Consider the following 21,678-nt stretch of genomic DNA (forward strand, 5'->3'; position numbering starts at 1 on the left):
ACAGTATATATTAAACAACGTGTCTTTAAATAGAAACAAACCAAACAATGTTATATATTGACTACTGAAAACGTGTGACAGTGTTCCCAGGAACCTAACCCTGTATTTCCCCCAGGAGCAATGATACAGTATTTGCCAACTCAGTGTTCGGAGGGACTTTATAGAACATAACTATTAAGAATAAAGGGAATCAACTGTACACAGAGAGAAAAGAATGAGCCCTGTCGTTTCCACATCTCTGCCACAGCTTACAGGAGAGTTGGCTACCTCTGGGAACTGCTTTATGTTTGCAATGATACATAAGCGTAGGATGCAGGCCCATAATTCCTTGTCCGAGTCTCTCTGCCCAGACGTGATTCACCCCTTTGTTATTTTATTTTATGTTATGTTATAGTTGTAGTGCATAAGGGAGAATGTACTACATATGGAAGCTGCATGCAAGTGAAGTTTGGGCTTGTAACTGGCCCTCTCTCCCCCCATAGTAGACCTGGTACCCAATGTGTTACCACATTACCTCCCTCTCTCCTTTCCCCCTCCCTCCCTTATCAGACGTGACTCAGACTTTTATTTTTTTATTTTTATTTTTTGAGTTGGCGTCTCACTCTGTCTCCCAGACTGGAGTGCAGTGGCCGCTCCCGGCCACCGCAGCCTTGACCTGCTGGGCTCCAGCGATCCTTCCGCCTCAGCCTTCCGAGTAGCTGGAACTACAGGCGTGCGCTAATTTTTTTTTATTAATTATAGAGATGATTAGTTGCCCAGGTCTTGAACCCGCAGGCTCAGACAATCCATTCACCTCAGCCTCCCAAAGCGCGGGATTACAGGCTGAGACACCGAGCCCGGCTTGACTCAGACTTTAAAAGGGCCTTGTGGTGTATGCACGGCCTAGTTTTCATAAATGGGATTGGCAGTAATACTCCAGAATCAAGCACATCAGTTTCTGCAGCAAACTCATGAATACTTTGCCAAGTGAGAAGAATAGACTCTCACTAGCCTCATCTCAGTTCAGGATAGGTTTTGCTGCCAAAAGAATTTGCCATAAACTTATGAATAAAATCACCGCGTTTTGTGAGCTTTTCATTTCAGAATTGGAGATGAGAATGTGTGGGTCTGAAGCAGTACCTTTGTAGGCCTGTCATAGGTTTCTCCTGAATGTTCTCTGCCTTCACACAGGAAGGAAAGACTTAAGAAAAAAAGTGATATTCAGTAGACTTAAGAATTCAAATTACACAGACCATGGTTGGCTCTCTGCTTCCTACTGCAGAAAGCCTTAACTCCTCTGGATTCAAAAGTCCTACATGACCTGGCTTCTCTAGGTTTCCCAGCTTACTTCCCAGTGGGCACCCTCTCTTCTATCCAGCCTCCTCCATTATTCCTTATTCTTGCTTTTTGATGTTGTTCCTCAAATATTTTCTGAACAACCTCCTTAGGCAGGCCCTGCTGAGCACTGGGATTACAATGGTGAAAAGACAGATGTGACATCTGTGCTCAGCAGAGTGAAAAGTATTATAATCAAGAAGAACGGAGTGCCTCAGGGCATTTAACAGAGGTTTTAAATTAGTATGGGAGACATAAAGGATGAGGAAGAATTACTCAAGCAGGGTGCTAAGGCCCCGTGCATGATGACTTTTGCCTTTACAAACTATTTTTCTGGAACATGCTTAGTCTCCTGGCTGCCAGCTCCTCAGGCCTAGCTCTCCCTAACCTCGAAACCCTCATGTCCCCATTTCCACATGACGCTTATAATTCGTAGTTTGGCTGTGCAGTTAATTACATACCGTCTTACTATCACTGGCTCATGTTTCTCACAGTTAGCCTTGTCTCTCCAGCTGAATGTTAAGACCTTATGGTATAGCCAGTGTGGTTAGAACACTCTGGCTGCTCTCTAAATATTTGTAAATATAAGTAAAAAAATATAAGTAAAAAAAATGACTGATAGTTCAGCAGCTCCTCAACCTAATGCTTTATAAACCTTGTTTGCAGCATTCAAACTACATTATCTCTCAGTAATTTTATGCTATTTTTACTCAGAATAAAGTGAAGAAATTAGGCTGGGCACAGTGGCTAATGCCTGTAATTCCAGCACTTTGGTGAGAGGATTGCATGAGGCCAGGGGTTCTTGAGGATTGCTTGAGGCTAGGAGTCTGAGATCAGCCTGAGCAACAAAGTGAGACTCCATCTCTACCAAAAAATACATATATACTTTTTTTCAAGTGAGGAAATGGTTCTTACTAGTAGGTATCTGGTTAATTTTTGTACTCTAAAATCCCATTGACCATCCAGGACCAGAGACAGCAAAGAATGTTTCTTTGTTTCATTATCAGGGTAAGACAGATGATAAAAATGTCCTGAAAATACTCTGGTAAATATTTTGTACTTCCTTCATTATTATTATTATTATTTTTGAGTTGGAGTCTCACTCTGTCAAGCAGGTTGGAGGGCAGTATCACGCCCCCGGCCACCGCAGCCTCGACCTACTGGGCTCAGGCAAACCTTCCACCTCAGCCTTCCAAGTAGCTGGAAATACAGGCACATGCCACTATGTCCGGCTAATTTTTTGATTTATTGTAGAGATGAGGTCTCGCTAAGTTGCCTAGGCTGGTCTTGAACCTGCAGGCTCAGGCAATCCTCTCACTTCGGCCTCCCAAAGTGCTGGGATTATAGGTATGAGCCACCATGCCCGGCCAGCATGATTAATTCCTATCTTTTTTTAAAGCAGACTGCAAATGTAACCAGCAGTTAAAATAACCTTGAAAAGTACCTTGATTCTAAAATTCATAATAAAAGTGAAAACATTTGAGAATGAGAAATTTTCATAAGAAATATTCAAATTAGACTTGTTGAGAAGAAAAAAGACATTAAACTTTAAGGGGTAAAATTTGTTAGATGTATAGATTTTTTAAATTAGAGTTATTATATTTCCTAAAGTATTGTTGATTCTGACTGGTAGATTACTAGTTTATTATGTTCAACTATTATATCTTCTTATTTCAGGGACTGTGCATTCTAACAATATTATAATGCATCAATATGTTTTCTGACTTTTGATCCACAGAACAAAACAAAGGAATATAAAATCGTAGGCATGTATTCAGATGGCATAAATGTCTTGGGCTTGATTGTCTTTTGCCTTGTCTTTGGACTTGTCATTGGAAAAATGGGAGAAAAGGGACAGATTCTGGTGGATTTCTTCAATGCTTTGAGTGATGCAACCATGAAAATTGTTCAGATCATCATGTGGTGAGCAGACACTGTTTAATGTCATTTTGCTTTCCTTGACAATTCTGTGTCCTGGAAATTAGAAAGAAAAGGCTTTTGTTTTTCAGCTGACCTCTTGCTAGAGAAGGTGGGCATTTAATATCAAGCCACTAAAATATTAAATAATTCCATGTAGTACTCAGGAGTTCATTAACAAAAGTCTAACTATCTGCAATTGTCTTTTTCCTCAAAGCCCTAGGAGACCATCTTGCACCCAACCAGCATTCATATAAGAAGCAATTCTTAAAGAAATGATTTAAAGGAGTTTCTTGCACATGAGAACACAAAGTGCTTTCCTTATTAGATCCAATGCAGAAGTGAGATTCAACATATTTATAACTGGTACAACATGGCACTAACCTATTTGAGTAAAAACTGCCATCTGTGAGCATATCAGTGGCACCACCTGAGTATCTATCCTGTCCCTAGGGATGCCAAAAAAGCTCATCTTTCTTGGGAGACACCTGCCTCATTGATCTCGTGTTGAATTGGTTTTCCATTATTAAATCCAAGGTGTAGACACTGACAGTGACGTAAAGGGTTCAGAAAAACAACAGGCAAGCCACTTAATTCTGCAGAAACCTCAGCTTCATCATCTGTAAAAAAGGATAATAAAACCCACCCCCAGGGTTAGGAGAAGTCCATTAAGTGAAATGATGCATGCAAAATACTTTTCCCAACATGAGACATAAAGTGAGCTCCACAAATAGCACTATAATGGCCATTTCCAGTACTACTATTGCCTCTATTGCTGATACCTGGGAAGTAAGATGACCATGGCTAGAAAGAACCTAGCGTCCATATTTGGCAGTAAGGGTCAAGCGAGATAAGGAGACATGAAAATCAGCAGGATATATGTGCACTGGGAATGTGGCATAGAATATGTACCGGTCTGACTGCACGTTCTTGCCACCTCATGGTGGTTTGGGTGAGTAAAATTTAAGGTACACATGGATACTAAAAGCTAGACCCAACAAAGTCCACCTAGGACTTGAAACACCTTAGCTTCATTCTCAACCCTGTGCTCCCACCAGGTGAGGTGTATGCCAAGCTGAGGGTGCACACACTGACTTGTTTCTTCCAGCAACCCAGCTTCAGGACACACCTGATGACAGTATCATGTCTCTGTTGTGCTTACTTTCTAGCTACATGCCATTCGGTATTTTGTTCCTGATTGCCGGGAAGATCATAGAAGTTGAAGACTGGGAAATATTCCGCAAACTGGGCCTTTACATGGCCACAGTCCTGAGTGGGTATGTCAGACTCGAGATGAAACTCAACTCCTTTGATCCCATAATATGGCTGCTAAGAAGTTGAGTTTCAGTTGGCTAAAATTGGCTTCTCTTCCACATGCAGGGAAAGATAAGGCTCAGAGATAATAGTGCAGGGGGAGGAGGGCTGCCCGTTAACAGCTGTACTGTAGGTGGATCACGCTGTGCTAATTGCCAGCTCTTGGCAGGACAGCCCGGACCAGGCTTTGTTGCTGCCTTTATTGGTTGTGTTAAAATCATTATTTAAAACAAGGGAGAAACCCACTCGTAGCCTCTCTTGGCTCTCTCCTGGCCTTCACTTCCTCATAAATGTAAACTAAACAAGCAAGTAAGACTAGCCCCCGCATATCCTGAATCTGAAAGAAATTAGGAAAGGCCCAAATGAAATCAGACTGGAACAGGTAGGAGCAAGATGGCTGGTTGGTTCAAAGGCTGTTGCTGGGATTAGTACTGTTGCCATGTTTTGCAGCATCAGGGCATCAGAGAGGCTTCTGGGAAAATTTTGAGTCTGGGAGGAATTTTTAGAGGCCATAAAACAGGAATGCAGCAGGGGATGGGTAATGTGTATATTTATTACAGTCCAGCTATTGGTTCCTGAAAAGAGATATGGTGGTATAGGTTCTGAATGGTGCTCCTGGACACCTAGCCCAATCCAAGATAAGTCACATATGCTAAGAAATATGGACCAAGGGAGTGAATAAATTTAATTGATCTGACTTCCACAGGTTAATACCCACAAACACCCAGTTTGAGCAATCAACTCACCTATTGGAACTTGATTGCATTGGGGGTTTCCATCACCCAGCATTTGGTTCTTAATCTGTGTTTGCCAAAGCCACAGCTCTGCCAGCCAACACAGAAGCAGCCTGGGTTCAGACAGAGTGAGGGCCAGAGTCAAATCCCAGGGCCACACTGGTAAGGGAGGTGGGACTTCCATCTTACTAGAGGCTACCCTGCTCTGGGGCTGCTGAAACAGGCAACACCAGAACAGTAGCTAGGCAGTCACTTACTACCATTTCATAATGGAGTTCTGTGGGTTTCTATTCTTTCACACTATCAAGGTATCTAACAGAAAAGTCAGCACCTCATAGTTCTTAGCTACAAGCTCTCTATCAAGGAGACTTTCTCTCCAGGATCTGTATTTTCAATGACCGTTCCTTATTATTATTATTATTATTTTTTTTTTGAGTTGGAGTCTCACTCTGTCACCCAGACTGGAGTGCAGTGGCCACTCCCGGCCACCGCAGCCACGACCTGCTGGGCTCCGGCGATCCTTCCGCCTCAGCCGTCCAAGTAGCTGGAACTACAGGCGCGCACTACCATGCCCAGCTCATTTTGATTTATTGTAGAGATGAGGTCTCGCCAAGTTGCCCGGGTGGGTCTCGAACCCACAGGCTCAGGCAATCCACTCACCTCAGCCTCCCAAAGGCGCGGGATTACAGGCTGAGCCACTGAGCCCAACTCGTTCCTTATTATTTTAAACTCACATAACTAATCTGTAAACTCTAAGTTGCCACTTACACATATGTGTATGTGTGTGTTTGTGTCATCTGCCAAATAGGTCCTATTTCTTTCTTTCTTTCTTTCTGAGTTGGAGTCTCACTCTGTCTCCCAGGCTGGACACTCATGGCCACTGCAGCCTCATCCTGCTGGGCTCAGGTAATTCTTCTGTCTCAGCCTTCCAAGTAGCTGAAACAACAGGCATGTGCCACCATGCCCAGCTAATTATTATTATTATTATTATTTTTGTAGCAATGAGGTCTCACCAAGTTGCCCAGATTGGTCTCAAACCCCTGGGCTCAGGCAGTCCTCTCCCCTCAGCCTCCCAAAATGCTGGGATTATAGGCGTGAGCCACCGTACCTGGCCTGGAGTTCCATTTCTTAATCCCCCTATTTTATGTAACCTGTATACTTTCATGTGAAACAAGGAACCGTTTTAGAAGACAGGAATTATAAGGAAAAGAGGGTGAGTCCTAAAGTATGACTATGGACGAGCTGGGACTTTTTCCTGACTGCAACTCTGACTTCCCAGCAAGACAGGAGCATGGTACAAGGGGTGGAATGGGTAGGGGGTATGATAAGAGCTGTAATGAGGTATATGGGTCATAGAGGGCTCCAAGGAGGGAAAGATCAGCTCTACCTGGGGAAGTGAGGGATGGTTTCCTGGAAGAGGGGGAGAGTTTGGTTAGTCTTTCAGGAGGAATAAGAACTCGGCGGCAGCAGGAGGAAGTGAAGAGAACTTTGCACATGCAGCAGGAATAGCACGCACAGGGATGTGGCAGCATGACAGAACCACACTCTGTGAGCTCTGAAATTTGGATTCAGTTACTGGCTTTGCCATTAATTTTGACAAGATGCTTCACTGGCTGAGTGAGCCTCTACATCCTCATACTTGGAATGGGGACATATATTTCTTCCCTACTGCCCATGTTCTTAGTGGTTCATTATGAAAGTGGAGCAGTACCATGAATTTTTTAAAAAGCTGTTTGATAAAAGGATTGAGTGTAAGTAGGTGGTAATGTCTCTGAAACTGTTTCCCTCTCTTGTTTACAGGCTTGCAATCCACTCCATTATAATACTCCCACTGATATATTTTATAGTTGTACGAAAAAACCCTTTTCGATTTGCCATGGGAATGGCCCAGGCTCTCCTGACAGCTCTCATGATCTCTTCCAGGTAAATAGAAGGGGGGGATTCTGGACTAAACTTTATCAACTCTCACCTCACTTGATGAAGCAGACTCTGGCCTGTGGCTTTGTATCTGTTTTTAACTTGAGAAATGACTTCCATATTCTCTGCCCCATCCTTGAACATGTTTCTTCACCCTTCTGAATATTTCCTGCCCTCTTGGTATGGCCTCCAGCCCAGGAAGGGGTTGTAGTCTAACTGGAGACAGCAGTTGGCACAGCACCTTCTGATTCCTGGATCTGCCAAAAGGGCCAGTCTGCTTTGGGTCCTCTGTTTACTTTTTTGGAAGAAAAGTGTCTCTTCAGGTGGAGACTGAGGACCAGCATTCCTAGATCATAAGTTCTTTTTTCTTTTTGTCACACAGTTCAGCAACACTGCCTGTCACCTTCCGCTGTGCCGAAGAAAAGAACCAGGTAGACAAGAGGATCACAAGATTCGTGTTGCCTGTTGGTGCTACAATCAACATGGATGGGACTGCACTCTATGAAGCAGTGGCTGCTGTGTTTATTGCACAGTTGAATGACCTGGACCTGGGCATTGGGCAGATCATCACTATCAGGTGGGATGTGGTATCACACTCATTTTCATCCCTGTGACAGCATTGCCTCAGGTAAAAATGGTCCATGAAGGGAGACCAAGAATAGCCCAGGAATGGATTGTTTTTCTTGGTCTACAAAGTCTCTTCCCAAAATTAAATACATTACAAATAGTGGACCCCTGGTATGCAATGCTTCTGCTTCACGGTCTGCATAACCAAAATCATCAGTCTGTGCTCAGTGTACCCAGTAGGTGTTAGGTACATAGTAGGCACAAAGACTCAAGGCTGAATAAGTGCCAGCCCCTGCTTTCAAGCGATCCCTGGTAGATGTGGATACAGATGTCCACATGAATGCTGAGGACTGTGACGCAGGCAATATCAGAACTTTCTATGGTGGTCACAGGGGGCACCAAGGAGGGAAGGGCTGGCTATACCCAGGAAGGCGAGGGAAGGCTTCCCAGATGAGGGAAAAGTTGAGCTGCATCTTAGAAGAGGCATAGGAACTTAGCAGGTGAAGAAGGAAGCTAAGAACGTTTTGGATAGCAGAAAGGGCTTGTGACATAGCCATGGCCTAGTTACAGAGTACAGATTATTTGTTATGGCTGACATAAAGGGTACAATGTGGAAAACACAAAGGAATAAGGAATAAAGAAAGGTTTTGGATGGAGCTCAGGGAAGGGTCTTATACACTTTGTCATATTATGGACAGATCTGCATTTTAAAAGGGTAACTGGCAATATGGCAGATGGATTAGATGGGGGAAGGGACCACAAGCTAGACGCCTGGTTAGGACACTTTTGCAGAAGTCCAGGTCTAAAAGGCCTACACTGAGGCACTGACACTGGGGGTGAAGAAGAGTTAATGGATTGAAGAGGCACCAGGTAGATTCAGAGTGAGAGAAGGGGAAGACTAGGATGAGCCCCAGGATTAGTAGATGCTTCTGGATTGGCAGGTACCAAAACAGGAACTAGCATATGAGAAGCAAGTATAGACGGAAAGATAAAGAGTTAAGATGTTTTGACACAACAATTTTGAAATTCCTTTAAGACTTCCAGGTGGAGATATGCAGTGAGAAGTGTAGGTGTGGATCACAAATACAGAAGTCAGGGACATCAGCATAATGGTGTCTTCAAACATGTGGGTCACAAGTCAGTTGTGTGAGTTTGAATCTCAACTACACCATGACTAGCTGTGACATTGGGCAAGCAGCCTAAATTCTCTAAGCTTCTGTTTTCTTACTTGTAAAATGAAGATAATATTACCTACAGGCTGAGTGTCGTGGCTCATGCCTGTAATCTCAGCACTTTGGGAGGCCAAGGTAGGAGGATTGCTTGAGCCTAGGAGTTTGAGACCAGTCTAAGCAATATAGCAAGACTTTGTATCTAAAAGAAAAAAATCAAAAAATTTAGCAAGCCATGGTGACACATGCCTGAAGTCCTAACTAATTGGGAGGCTTAGGTGGGAGGATCACTTAAACCCAGGAGTTTGAGGCTGCAGTGAACCGTGATTGTGCCACTGCACTCCAGCCTGGGCAACAGAGTGAGACCCTGACTCAAATAATAGTAATGATAGTACATACAATTTATTCAAGTGGTGGTGATTAAGGTGATGCATATAAAATGCTTAGAAGAGTACCTACATAGTGAGTACTCAGTGAAGGTTGGGAATGGATGATATGGCATAGGAAGAGAAGGAAGCTAAGGACTGAGGTTTAGGTAATCCTAGTATTGAAGGTAAGCAGAGAGGGGAAAAGCCAAGAGGGAGAGTGAGAAGGACAGAGAGGTAGGAGGGAAGGAAGATAGGAGACTTTGGTGTCTTCGAAACCCAGGGGAGGAATATTTTCAAGTGTGAAATGAGACAGAGTCAGATACTGCAGATAATTCTTGTCAAATGAGGACTGAAACTGTTTGTTCAAGTGGATGGTAGAAATTTCATTACTGAATTTTGCCAGAGTTTTTTCTCTAGGAAGCACTGTTTAGTATGGTGACCAGGCATGGCCAGTGGCTAACTGAATTGGATCGCAGAGATATAGTTTAATTCCATCACTGCAGAAAGTTCTGTTGGACAGCACTGCATGTAGTGGTTTAGAGTTGACCCAGAGATTTTAGTTCAGTTTAGACTGGAAGTTTATGACTAAGGTGGGTCCCTAGGTATACTCAAGGTTGAATCTGAACCTTTTAGAGTTAATTCACCTGTGTATCTCCAGGCTAGACATAAATTCTAGGCATACAATAAGAGTTTGTTAACTAACAGTGTTCTCATCATTTTAAAAATTCTCCCAACCCCAGATCATAAAGTATTTATTGCTATTTGCTTGAAATTTACTGAAGGCAAGTACAGAATATACCAGTTGGCACAACAGCCGGGGAACTCTTGCAGTGCTCTGTTAATCTATAAAAAGTGTTAGTGACTGAAGAAGCCTGTGTAAAGGAACTTGAGCAAAGTCCTGTGGTTACAATAGCAGAGAGTATTAGAACCAAAACCTTGAATCATGCCAGAGAATGTTTCTGCTCCACAACCTCCTGTGTGATGCCGGCAGTTGTTACTTTTACAATTCCAAGGAATTTTTCCCACCTCCCTCACACTGGCCTGTGGAACCCAGTGGCCCTAAGCTGATTTCCAAGAAGTGGTTGTATGAGATGCCAATTCTTTTGTGAATTTGCCACTTTATGATGAATCCCCCTCCCTCTTCCTTAGTCATGAGTTTTCTAGATCATTGTAATCAATTTTTTTTAAACCTGTTAGAGGAATCAACTTTGGGTCTAGAGGCTAAATCATCAATTCACTTCAAAAACCTTTCTCCCTACTCTCTGGCATATTCTTAAATCAGATGTGCTGATATCTACTGACCTAGAACCAACAACAACTATGAGGCCCATAGAATCATTGACTTAAAATTGAAAATCCTCTCTGGTTCTACCAGGGGAGGTGGGGGGGGGAGTTGGTTTTAACTTTACAGATTACAGTTATCGCTCATGTGGCTAATGGCTTAAGAAATTTTTAGGCCAGGCGTGGTGGCTCACACCTGTAATCCCAGCACTTTGGGAAGCCAAGGAGGGAGGATTGCTTGAGTAGTACGTAGGAGTTCAAGACCAGCCTAGGCAACATAGTGAGACCTCGTCTCTACAAAAACTCGGGGGGCGGGGGGGAAACAGCCTGGCATGGAGGCGCATGGCTGTAGTCGCAGGCGGCTGAAGAGGAAGGATTGCCTGAGCCCAGGAGGTCGAGCTGTGGTGAGCCCTGATTGTGCCACTGTACTCCAGCGTGGGCAAAAGAGAGAGACCCTGACTCTAAAAAAAGAGAGAAAGAAAGAGACTTTTTTAGGCCCATACTGTATTTCTTTCTGTGGACCAGACAACAAAGAAACCATCTTCCCAAAGAATACCCTTTTGTGGTTTCATTGTAATATTCACTTATCAAAGATTACAACTGATGGAAAACTGGGTAAATTGAATTGATAAATACATGTAAATTATAAAGAAAGATCATTACAGGATTTGGGGCCTAGAATGAACTTAAAGAAAAAAAGTAGCAGTAGTAATAGTCATAGTTTTGGCAGTGGCTGTAGTTGTAGTAGCAGTAGTAATAATACCAGCAGTGGCAGCAACATTAGCAGTAGAAAAATGGCGCTTTTTTTTTTTTTTTTTTTTGAGTCTCACTTGTCACTCAAGCTGGAATGCAGTGGCATGCTCATGGCCACCACAGCCTCAGCTTTCCAAGTAGCTGGAACCACAGGTGCACGCCATCATACTTGGCTAATTGTTTTGATTTATTGTAAAGAAGAGGTCTCGCCAAGCTGTCCAGGCTAATCTTGAACCCCTGGACTCAGGCAGTCTTCTCACCTCTGCCCTCCCAAAGTGCTGGGATTACAGACCTGAGCCACTGCGAGAAATGGCATGTTTTTAAGTGTGTACTATACATGTGCTACTCTGAATGCTTTACGTGTATTGCCTCATTTAATCTTCACAGCAGCCTGCAAAGTAGACATAATACTCCCAATTTTATAGGCAAGGAAAGGAGATTCAGAGAAGTAACTTACCAGAGGAAACCAGTTTAGCCTCAGAGGCCGAAGTATAACCCAGGTGTGTCTGACTCGAGTTCACTCGAGGCACAACCCAGCCCTCAACCCATTTAGAGAGTCGAGTTCAGTGGTCTCTCCTGAAACAAGGCCTCAGTGTGAGGAAAGAAGTTTGTAGCACTGATTATTGTTTTCTTCTGTGAAAACCCTCTAAGTCCAAGTGGGATATGTTCATATTTTTATGTTATTTTCTCCAATCTGAGGATATATATTCCAAGTTTCAGGCAAAGCCAATCAAGCGGCTGAAGTCTAGCAAGCCAGGTCAAGGCTAAAGGGCAGCAATTTCTTTGAGGAATGAGTTTTAAGTTTCAAGCCCAGCCTCTCTAGCTATAGGGACATGGTTAACTGTGACATGTCATGGCTTCTGGGAGGGATCAATTGGCATGGACACAAATCACTTCTGGCAAAGAAAAACCACTGATGCATTCAGTTTAAATTCTTTTCAATCAGCATTAAAATAAACTTGGGTTTTCCAAAATGTACTTAGGTCAGAAGAATTATGAGGGCCTGAAACCTGTAGTGAAATTGGTACGGTCCCAGAAATCTCCAATTTACTGTGAATTGATGACTATAGCCACTGAATAAAAACACACTGTCAAAGAACGCTGGCCTGTGTTTGACTGTAACCCTCAAATGCCCTCGGCAACACATCAGTAGACAGATGAGTGGGCAGTAGAATCAGCTTCCTAGGAACTCTGAGACTTTTTCAGCTCAAAAGAATATGGATTTGTGGAGAGAATAAAAAATACTTCTAGTTTAAATTGGCAGTTTCTGCATTTTCACCGTTCAACACAGTGGCATCTGGGCAGCAGTTCAGACCTTGGCCCAAGGGTAAGAACATGTCTCCAGAAAGTATCGTGGGTGTACCCTCAGGCTCATTCAAATCGAGGAATTTTCGGGCATGGTGAGCCCTCGATTTCTCTAGAATGATCCAATTAAAATAAGGAAGATGTTGATGAAAAACTACACATTACGAAGAGAAAAATCCCTAGTGCCACATCTGATCTACCATGAGGTAAATGCATGGTAATAAAGGTTATCTGACTGCCTCTCCTGGATTCCAGATCTCTCTTCCTTTTGCACAAAGCGCATCCACTGGCAAAAAGGGGCAGTTAGTAGTAAATGCTTGTACATTGGACAGAAGTCATAGGTATTTCTCAATTTAGTGCCCTAAAGGGCAGCTCCCAGAGAGGCAAGGTAAAGAGCCCTGTAATGTCAAGAGAGTGCATAAAACCTTTGCCTTCACCTGAGATGCCCTTGTCTATCCAGTGAGCTCCATGAGCTCCATGGGCTCCATTAGCTCCATTCCTCATCTGAAGAAGCCAGGCAGGACCCCATGGGCCATCCTGGCCTGTCCCAGAACTAGTTCAGTAGTATAGACTCAAAAGTAATATCAGTTTAAAATCAGTTCATCTTCCCAAGCATCTTCAGAACCATCAGGGACAGTGGCATGAACAGAGGCTTTGGGGTAAGACCAACTTGAGTTTGAGTCCCCATCCAGTGTCTTCCTAGCTTTGTGACCTTGAGCACTTACCACTAAGCTTCTACCCATCCTTCAAGGAAACTTACATTCCTGGCATATATTAAGTGCTCAGTAAATTATTGGATGGGTGAATAGATGGTAGAAGGGAGGAGGAAAGCAGTTGGAGAGGTGCCTTATTTAGGATGGGTGCATGCATGGATAAGTAGAGAAAGCCTCTATAAACACCAGTTGGTAAACTCTTGCCTTTCTCTTGAATGTATTCGCTGCTCATTTTATGGTGCCACTCATGAAGTTCTTCCTTGCATTAGAGTGATATGCCATATCTCTCCCTGCAAGGAGATGGCGTCATGTACCTCTCAGCCCCCCAGCAGTTCTCATGCTGTAATCAAACAGAGCTAATGGTCAGCAGGTAACAGATTCTGACAGAGCAGTGGCAGCCATTGGGACTAACAGTTTCAGACCAGGGGCCTGAAACAGGAGAGGCAGGTGTCTAACTCTTTTCCTACTGGTGTGTTTTGGTTACAGTGTCACAGCCACAGCTGCTAGCATTGGAGCTGCTGGGGTGCCACAGGCTGGTCTGGTGACCATGGTGATTGTGCTGAGCGCCGTGGGCCTCCCTGCTGAGGATGTCACTCTGATCATCGCTGTTGACTGGCTCCTGTGAGTTGGAAGAAATGCATTGCATTGGCCGGATGGGCAGGCAGGCTTCCTAGCCTTGCAGGCTCTGCAGGCTGTCATCATTCTCTCTTCATATTGCCTAATGAGCCACCTGTTGCTGCTTTAATTTCCCTCTGACCAGGCCATCTGATAACGTGCTTAAAAATTAACTCCTCATAACTTGGAGCAGCAATTTAAAAAAGCCAATGAGCTCCATTAGCTCATTATACCTGGTAGTGCTCAAGGTTAGAAGTGGGGTGTGGGACAAGATAAACATAGAATAATTAGGTAAAGAAGCCAGGTAGGGCCCCATGGGCCATCCTGGCCTGTCCCAGAACTGGTTCAGCAGTATAGGCTCAGAACTAATATTAGTTTAAAATCAGTTTATCCTCCCAAGCATCTTCAGAACCATCAGGGACAGTGGCATAAGCAGAGGCTTTGGGGTAAGACCGACTTGAGTTTGAGTCCCCATCCAGTGCCTTCCTCGCTTTGTGACCTTGAGCAAATTCCTCATCTGAGGCCCAGTTGCATTATCTGTGAGATGGGAAAAATTCTGCTTATCTCATTGGGTTGTAAGGACTGAGTGAGCTCATGCGAATGGGGTGTCTAGAACAGTGTCCGGCAGCCAGGATGGGCTCAATAAATGTTAAGTTTTATGGTAATGATTAGAATAAGTTGGACTGTTTCAGGCGCCAGCCAGTAACTCTTTTCTCCCTTCCTCTCTCCTCACCCCCCTCCCTCCTCCCTCCACCACACACACACACACACACACACACACACACACACACACACGTAAGGAATACAGCAGAACGTCTGGGTGAGAATGAGACTTCTATGACCCCCAAGGTTAAAGTTAGAACTAAGCTGGTTCCTGCATTTATCCTTGATACCACTTCTGTGCACCAGTCTTCCAGCATCTAAGTGTGACTCCCTCCCCTGGCCGTCAGGCGTGCTCCATATTGAGCTTTTGCTCAGCCAGCTCGGGCTTGCTGGGGACTCTGGTGTTATGTACTGCAGTTTGCAGATGGCACCTGAGATGGAGGAAAGAGAAGCAGAGACATTCCATGGGGGTATGAAGATACAGATTCATGTTCCAGAAAAGCAAAAGCTCCTGCACCCTGGCTTGGAAGTTATGCGATGTGGGGCCCTTCAGCAGCTAGCTGGGGCTAGAAGGCCCAACTGAGGTGAAGGCAAGAATCGGTTTTTGTGATGATGGTGGATTTGCACTTCTTTCCCTGGTTCTTCCTGGAACCAGTGATCTTCACTACCAAGATACTCAGATGAGTCAAAAGTTCCATCTGAGGTCATGGGATAAAAAGATGGTAGGCTAGGCCGGGTGTGGTTACTCAAACCTGTAATCCCAGCACTTTGGGAGGCCAAAGTGAGGGGATTGCCTGAGCCCGTGGATTCAAGAACAGCCTGGGCAACTTGGCAAGACCTCATCTCTACAATAAATTCAAAAATTATTGTAGAGCATGTAGGTGTGGTAGCACGCGCCTGTAGTCCCAGCTACTTGGAAGGCTAAGGCAGAAGTATCGCCTGAGTCCAGCGGGTCGATGCTGGGATGGCTGTGAGCGTGCCACCACACTCCAGCCTGGGCAACAGAGTAAGACTCCAACTCAAAAAAAAAAAGAAAAAAAAAGATGCTAGGGCCACTTCAATCCCTGACTTTGTTCTAAATAACAAAAAGGCATCCAGAGTGGCCATGTGTAAGCGTTGTTGGCCTTTTCTGCTCTGTAGGTGTCGTTTTCATGAGATTAGCTGTGCATACAGTTCCTATCAACAGGGTACCAGGATCAAAATGGCTACTCCCCTCTTCAGTGTGCTTTCTCTACATTCTTCCTGCTACCAAACTCTTCTTCAGGCTGTCTGAGAACTAAGCCTCACAAAGAAATCCATTCCTGGGCCGACCTGTATTTTCTGACCCTGTGTTCTGTGTCATTCCTTCATGCTTGCTCATAGAGTGACCTAGTTTGGTAAAGAAACAAGTGCAACAAGGACACAAACAAACACACACACCCCACACACACTTGGTACATACACTACCAAGTTCTGTCACCTTTCTCTGAGCAGTCCACAGTGCCATTTGCACTGAATCTGGAAAATCCATAAGAAAGAAGTTAGGGTTTAAAAACTTACTGAACTCTGGATCTCCCTCAGTCCCTCCAAAATATCTAGAAAAACTTTATTTATATTTCTTTGGAAGGAGAAGAGGAAATTTAGGGAGACTAAGGGGAGCCATGGCTATTTTCGGGGGCACAGACTTTGTAGAGCTGTTTGTTCATTCACTGCCTTTATAAATGATCTTCTGCCCCAGGCCTGTCAGGAGCCTACAGTCAGTCCGCCATCAGGGTAGCATTTTCTGCATTTACTTATATCTGCACTGAACATGTTGGGTCCTTTAGTCTCTAGGCTTCCTGTCTGACTCCTCCTCTCTCTTCCCCAGGGACCGGTTCAGGACCATGGTCAATGTCCTCGGTGATGCTTTCGGGACGGGTATCGTGGAAAAGCTCTCTAAGAAGGAGCTGGAGCAGATGGATGTTTCATCTGAAGTCAACATTGTAAACCCCTTTGCCTTGGAATCTACAATACTGGATAACGAAGACTCAGACACCAAGAAGTCCTATGTCAATGGAGGCTTTGCTGTAGACAAGTCTGACACCATCTCATTCACTCAGACCTCACAGTTCTAGAGCTCCTGACAGCAGATTACTGGATCGATGAAGGACATCTCCACGAGAGTCATGGCAAACACTGATAAAGGAAAACAGAAACACTAATGGCCAAGTGTACATTTGATTTGATATACAGACCTCCAGATTATTTTCTATATTTGGATTACAGCCTTTTTTCTCTGGGTTTTGGGATTTGGGAGTGGGGTCAAATGAAAGGAAATCGATTAAAAGGAAACTTGTATTATCTTGGTTTTAAAAGTTCTATAAGAGACAAAGTTTGGAAGTATATAAAGTAATAACTATTAGCATTTTGTCGTGGATATGGAAGAGAAAATGCTTTCTTATGTACAAACCAGCATTTTGGGTTTAAAAAAAAAATTCTGTCATTGACTACAAATTTTTACTCAGGCTTTCTATTGACATGGATTTCCTTTGACCTCTCACTTTTTTATAGATTATAATGCATCTAAACAACCCCTCCCCAGTTAATGTGCCAAATTGTCCATTTTGAACTTATCTCTAGCCAATTTCAAAGAAATTGCTTTGAAAGAAAACAGACCAGCCCAGTTCCGCAATAACAGTTTTAAGGTAGGTGTAGGGTTTGGGGGAAGGGAGATGTGTTCTTTTTTCAATGTACTGTATTAGGACACTGGTAACTGTAAACCCAGTGTTCAGTATAGAGCTATATATATATATGTATATTTTATTATTTTCATATAATTTGCCAGAAATCAGAATTCAACTGTCAATGTGAAATAAAGAGCTCTCCTTGTACTTGAATAATAACTACAATTCCAACCTAGGTCTGCTTTGGGGCTTATCAGAATTCCTTTCTCAGGAGTGCTAGAATGAGAAATCATGTTGTTTGATCAATTCACATCTGTGTATCAGCCCTAAAACAGAGATATATTATAGTGATACTCCAAGGTGGTGTAGCTTCCCGAAGGGAATCCATATCAGCTCTGTACAAGATTATATGCAAAGATGTTACTCACAAAAGGCTGAATGTGCTTTTATCCAACTGGAAGGCTTCACTCTTCCAAGTTCTGTCATTCCCGCTTAAAGAGGTCAGTATTTTGCCACTCTTGCACTTTCTTACCCATTGAGGTCCAAACAATTGTCACAAGCTACCAACTAAGTTGTATTTTAATGTAGATGTGATGGGTTAAACAAGCCACGTTGCAGATCCCTACCCGGATTCTTGCAGAATAAATCCTACAACATGAGACACTGGTATTAGTGGTTCAGGGGAAACTCTTTCATTCTGTGACACTTGTCTCCTCCTCCAGAGAGGATTTGCTCTGACTAGTAATCTTGGCCCTACTCATTAAAATCCCCTGCTTGCCATTTTCCTGATAATTTATGAAAATAGCTTATTAAAGTGTGTTTCAGTTCTCATCTTGTAAATAATGCTTAACATAAACTTGTACTTAGGCACTGAGATCCAAAAGAGTCATGTTCTACAGTATTGTATAGCAACTTAAACCTGTGCTTTTATATTTAAAGAAACCAGAAATTGTGCCAAAGATAGTAGAAAAGTACATAAATGCTCAGTGTTGACCACTGCACCTGAAATCTACGATAGAATGATACTGAATTGTCATGTAAACATCATAAAGTGTGAACAAGAATTCAATGTGAATTTTAAAATGCAAATATTGGTCTTGTTTATAGGAAATAAATCTAAATCTAAATGAAGTTGAATCAGTAACTTATCTTGGGCTGAATGGTTCTATCCCTTACCAGTTTGCCCCAACTAGTGGCACTAGTGTTGGCAGAGCTACTTGTGAACTGTGGGTCATCCTTACTTTGGAGTCAGTTTGTAACCAGCCTCTTAACACACTGTGCTGTTAACTCATAAAAGAGAACAATGTTCCATTTCAGCCTCAATAAACATTTCCCTCATTCTTGCTTTCCCGCCTTTTTTTCTTTCTCTTATCTGTTCCTTTATCTTACTTACTATGATGGGTGTGGGAAGACAGAGATAGGGTCTGTTGAATCAGATTGTACACAGATTATTGTTTTCAAAATCTTATACTCCAAGAATGAATAAGTGAGGCCTGAAGGAAAATAAATCTCTTTATTCATATTAACCAGTGGGGATTACAAGGCGGAAATAGAGCACCATTGTGAACAGTTGTGTGGGTATTTTGTGACTGAGATGAGAGTAGAATTTTCTTGGAAGTTACTATAATAGGAGATAATCTTATCTCAATATGACAGTGACTTGGTTTTATTGAAGGACCAATCCTGCCTTCTGAAATGGACTACAAACTCTGGACAGCTATATTCAGTATCCTTTAAAGGAATGGCACAGTCCTACCTGGAATATTTGAGTCATGGGGGCATTCTTTGGACTCACTTGTGACAGACAACAAAAGAACGGCCAGCTCCCTGTTCCCCACTGAGAGAATAGTAACTCTTCATTAAAATGCTTATCTCTACTTGGTCAAAGGAGTATAGGAGAGTGTCCTTTGTTTACACCATGGGAGAAAATACCCAACAATACAACTCCTTAGAAATAGAGAGATTTGATTGGAAGAAGTGGTGGCCATGAGAAGGGGCCCTCTGTGTGATTTTGGTCTTCCCTAAGTATGAGGGGGAATCCCCAAAAGTTAAAATTTTTCTTAACCCTCCTAGGTAAGTTCTCTAGGAATCCATCAGCATCAGTGTACTGGCCAGCACTGTTGTAAGGAGGTGCATTCAGCTTCAGTAAATTTTTTTTGGAGATTCTTTCAACACACTTGCCCATTTCATGATGGGTGATTTATGAGCACACCTGCCCACAGTGCACTGAATGTTCAGAGTTTTGTTTTTTTTTACCACAAAGCAGCATAACCCCTATGCCCCACTATTCCTACTCACCCAATCTCACCCTGAGGAACTTTGTTTCCTTTGATTAAAAAAGGGTAACGTTTTGCTGATATGGAAGAAGTGAAACAAAAAGCACTAAAAGGTATCAACATTGATGAATTCAAAAACTGTTCTGAGCAGTGGAAGAGACATCTCGATAGGTGTATTGCATCAAATGGAGAGTATATGAAGGTGACTGATGTGTAGACATGGAAGAATACACAACTTTTTATAAATACTGGGGTTTTTTGGGTCCCTCATATACTCATGGAGAGAGACTAGCAAATGACTATTTTTTCAACAAATCTTTATAAGCCCACTGCGTGTACAAGGCCCTTTATTAAAACACACCCCCATTCTCAGAACAGCCATGAGAAACACGTTAGGCTTAAAATCAGGCAGTAGGCCAGCAGCATTGTTGGCTTTACAGGGGATTAAGAATCTTTCCTCTGAGAGCAGGAGAGAAGAAATGGTCCCTTGGAGCCTTGGAAGAATGCTAGAAGATTCTATGCAACTGGATTGATATGCTGTATTCTCTAGCTGCCCAGCAAAGGACCACAGAATACAATGAAAGGGCATACAGCTCTGATATATCAATTTTGTGACTCTTGCCAATATCTAAGACTTGGTTTTCTCTTCCATGAAATGGGGATGACAATTCTTGCCTCATGAGGCTGCTTTAAGTAGTAAATGAGAATATGTATATGATGCCTTTAGCAAAAATCTCTTTCCTCCAGACCTGCTCCTTTCCCCATTTATTTTTATAGGTAATCCACAGAGATGCACTTGCTATCCCAGTGTCTTAGGAACTGCATCCCTTGATGTGATTAAGGAGTAGCTCCTGCCCAGCTCCTGCTCTTGGGTTATTAGAACAAACATTATATCCAGTTATTAACCCCCAGTTAATAAAGGAGAAAACCCTTCCAGAAATGGAATATTTTAATCTAAAGAGTATACAACTTAGAATTTCTCCTGTAATGGATCATGTGGGAAGTAAACGAAAACAAGCATTCACAAGTGTTCACAATGCTTTTTTTCTATGAGATATAGGGAGAGTTTGAGATGCTCAAGCTGTGTGTGTGAGGCTGAGATATACATTCATGTAATACCCTCTTCATTTGTCCTGAAAATTAGAGTTCATGAAGTTCACTTTTGCAGCAGTCTTGGCCTATAAATTTCCTGTGGCACCTCCCCTCAAGCAGACTTTATTCTAGGGCCCACATGGGCCCTTCCTACCCTGAGGTAGGAACGTGCCTCCCTCCCCTGCAGTCTTAGACTTTTTAAGTGAGAGCCAGTTAATATGAACAATAAGACGTAGGCTTTGTTCATTTAACTTTGGGAACAATATATTGATCCATATCTATGGAGTTGGGTGACTGCCTAAGTATGTGATGTTACTGATGGGGGACATTTCTCAATGGCCTAGGTTACACAGTGTCACAAACATCCTAAGCAAGCAGAGAGATCCAACCACAAAATTGAGGTCCCATTTCTTCCCTCACTAGGACAAACCACCACCATGTGTAATTTGGAGGGAGTCCCCAAAATTAGGGGACTCCCTCCAAATCTCTACCTGGTCTGCCACTTTTAAGGTATCACAAAGTTCAGAATAGTTATGAGTAAACATACAAAGACAAGTAAACATCCATATCCCTTTTGTTATTCTGGTTGGAGAAAATGAGAAAGGAACATGTGGCCTCTTTTAGAGAAGTTCTGCTGGTTTCTAGAAGGCTCTTGCAGCCTGGAGCTGGGAAGCTCTGGCCCCATGTGGCAGTCAGGGATATTACCTAGAGAGAAGCTTGCACTGCAAGTGCTGTTTATCAAAGAATGGAGACAAAGAACCCTCAAACTAAAACACAGAATCAACCAAATCTGAATAGTAGTGTTTAGATGTGTCCTGTCCCCAATGCCATTTTCCGTCCAAAGAACTGCCTTTTGCTGACAGACTACAGGCTCTGATAGCTGCCATCTCTTCATAACTGAGGAAAGCAATTAGCAAGTATTAGGAGGATGTCTCCTTTTATCACTTCAGGGCATTTAAAAGAATGCAAAGCAGGGTTGCATCATTTTTGCATTTTAGGGTAAGGGGTCTGTCAGCCGGGTGAAGATGAGGCATCTTTCCTCTGCATTGTCCCTGTTTTTCCTTCCGGAATTAGACTATCCCACCCCCCCACCCCCCC

At 43.1% G+C, this 21,678-nt stretch overlaps 1 protein-coding gene across 1 annotated transcript in view; it reads left to right on the forward strand.

The window, feature by feature from the left end:
* Window positions 1–18,555, forward strand: part of SLC1A1 (solute carrier family 1 member 1) — a 79,110-nt gene extending 60,555 nt beyond the window's left edge. Inside the window, exons 7-12 of the mRNA XM_008063100.2 lie at window positions 3,053–3,237; window positions 4,401–4,508; window positions 7,080–7,202; window positions 7,579–7,773; window positions 13,839–13,973; window positions 16,417–18,555. Of these exons, the coding sequence (XP_008061291.1) occupies window positions 3,053–3,237; window positions 4,401–4,508; window positions 7,080–7,202; window positions 7,579–7,773; window positions 13,839–13,973; window positions 16,417–16,663 (993 nt within the window). The 3' untranslated portion in view covers window positions 16,664–18,555. The remainder of the gene's footprint in view (window positions 1–3,052; window positions 3,238–4,400; window positions 4,509–7,079; window positions 7,203–7,578; window positions 7,774–13,838; window positions 13,974–16,416) is intronic.
* The last annotated feature ends 3,123 nt before the right edge of the window (window positions 18,556–21,678 follow it).

Source organism: Carlito syrichta, unplaced genomic scaffold (genome assembly GCF_000164805.1).
Source record: "Carlito syrichta isolate Samal-C Ts95f unplaced genomic scaffold, Tarsius_syrichta-2.0.1 Scaffold98135, whole genome shotgun sequence".
NCBI lineage: Eukaryota > Metazoa > Chordata > Mammalia > Primates > Tarsiidae > Carlito > Carlito syrichta.